This window comes from Trypanosoma cruzi (assembly GCF_000209065.1).
Source record: "Trypanosoma cruzi strain CL Brener chromosome Unknown tcruzi_1047053443403, whole genome shotgun sequence".
Lineage (NCBI taxonomy): Eukaryota > Euglenozoa > Kinetoplastea > Trypanosomatida > Trypanosomatidae > Trypanosoma > Trypanosoma cruzi.
Genome location: NW_912747.1, coordinates 1 through 1,233, shown reverse-complemented (window position 1 = coordinate 1,233; position 1,233 = coordinate 1). Strand labels below are relative to the sequence as shown.

General features: G+C 46.0%; 1 protein-coding gene across 1 annotated transcript, besides 2 other annotated features; it reads left to right on the top strand.

Moving 5' to 3' along the window:
- On the top strand, positions 1–335 carry Tc00.1047053443403.9 (retrotransposon hot spot (RHS) protein, putative; the record flags this gene model as incomplete). The annotated part of the gene is made up of 1 exon (XM_797114.1): positions 1–335. A coding segment is annotated over one exon (335 nt), but the record flags the coding sequence as incomplete, so codon positions are not given.
- Positions 336–976: 641 nt separating this feature from the next.
- Positions 977–1,164: a repeat region.
- Positions 1,164–1,233: a microsatellite.

Sequence of the window (1,233 nt, the reverse complement as noted above, 5' to 3'; positions counted from 1 at the left end):
CCACCCCAAAACCCAGCACTGTGAAGCAGTTCACTGAGTACCTATCGTGGTTCTTTACGAATTGGGAGGAATTTGCTCAAGGTTTGTCGTGGGATATTATTTATGTACAACACGCAGACAGCAAGCCGATGGAAAACTGGCAGAGATGTGATTACGTCAATCCCAGAAGCCGTGAGGAAAAAAAAATTGTGGCGTTCTGGGATAAAAAGGTACGCCAGTACCAGTTCATTTTGACGCCCGAAGACATCGAAAAACTAAATGCAATTAAGGAGTCAACTACAGATAAGAAACAAGAAGCAGCAGTGGGAAATCATCAGGAGGAATTAGGGAGGTAAGAGGGCAATTTGGTTTCTGGTAAAAAGCATATTTAATTTTTTTTCATATTGATGGATAATTATATTTGGATGCGGTGCAGGTGCGTCATCTCTTTTGGTAGTAAGGCACACAGATGCCAAAAAATTACAACGCGATATTCCTTCACAACGACGGAAAAAGAAATTAGGGATGCAAGAGGCATTTTAATTAATGGTAATAAAATATTGAAGGATTTTTTTGTGAATCTTTCTGTTCGTATGCAAGACGTAATAAGAGAATTGCTTTGTTATGAGAGAATTACTGTCTTTAGCTGTATCGTAGTGTTAATACATTTTCCTTTTTATTCTATTTTGTTATAGGACCGATCGTTGAGAGAAGCATCTTTAAGGGATGGACGACGGATAAGTTCTATTGAGGAAACAATGCTCCGTTTGACCGCATGGAGTGAGGCGCCGCGTCATGGGTGGATGAGGGATCACTACTGCGTGCGGCTCTTTGGGTGGTTGCTTGCTCCGTGTGCGTTGTGTGCCGGCAGCGGGCTGTGGCCGTATGCCGTTGGCCGTGGGATTGAGCTGGAGGCGGTGACGGTGTCTCTCTTCTCCTCGTCCATTGGTGTGTGGCTTCTGGCGGCGTGTGCGTTTGTTTTGTGGAGGCCGTCTCGCGGTTTACGCACACAGTGAGCCACAACTGCTGTGAAAGGCCGCTTCTTCTCAGTATGGACATTAAGCCGTTGGGCATTGTGTTTCAGCATGTTTTTCGTTATGCGCATGAGTGCTGGGTGTCTTTCTACGGAGCGTTGGGTGCGACCATCTGCCACGGCCAATTTGTATGGTTGAAGACGCGTGCGCGGGTTAGGGTTAGGGTTAGGGTTAGGGTTAGGGTTAGGGTTAGGGTTAGGGTTAGGGTTAGGGTTAGGGT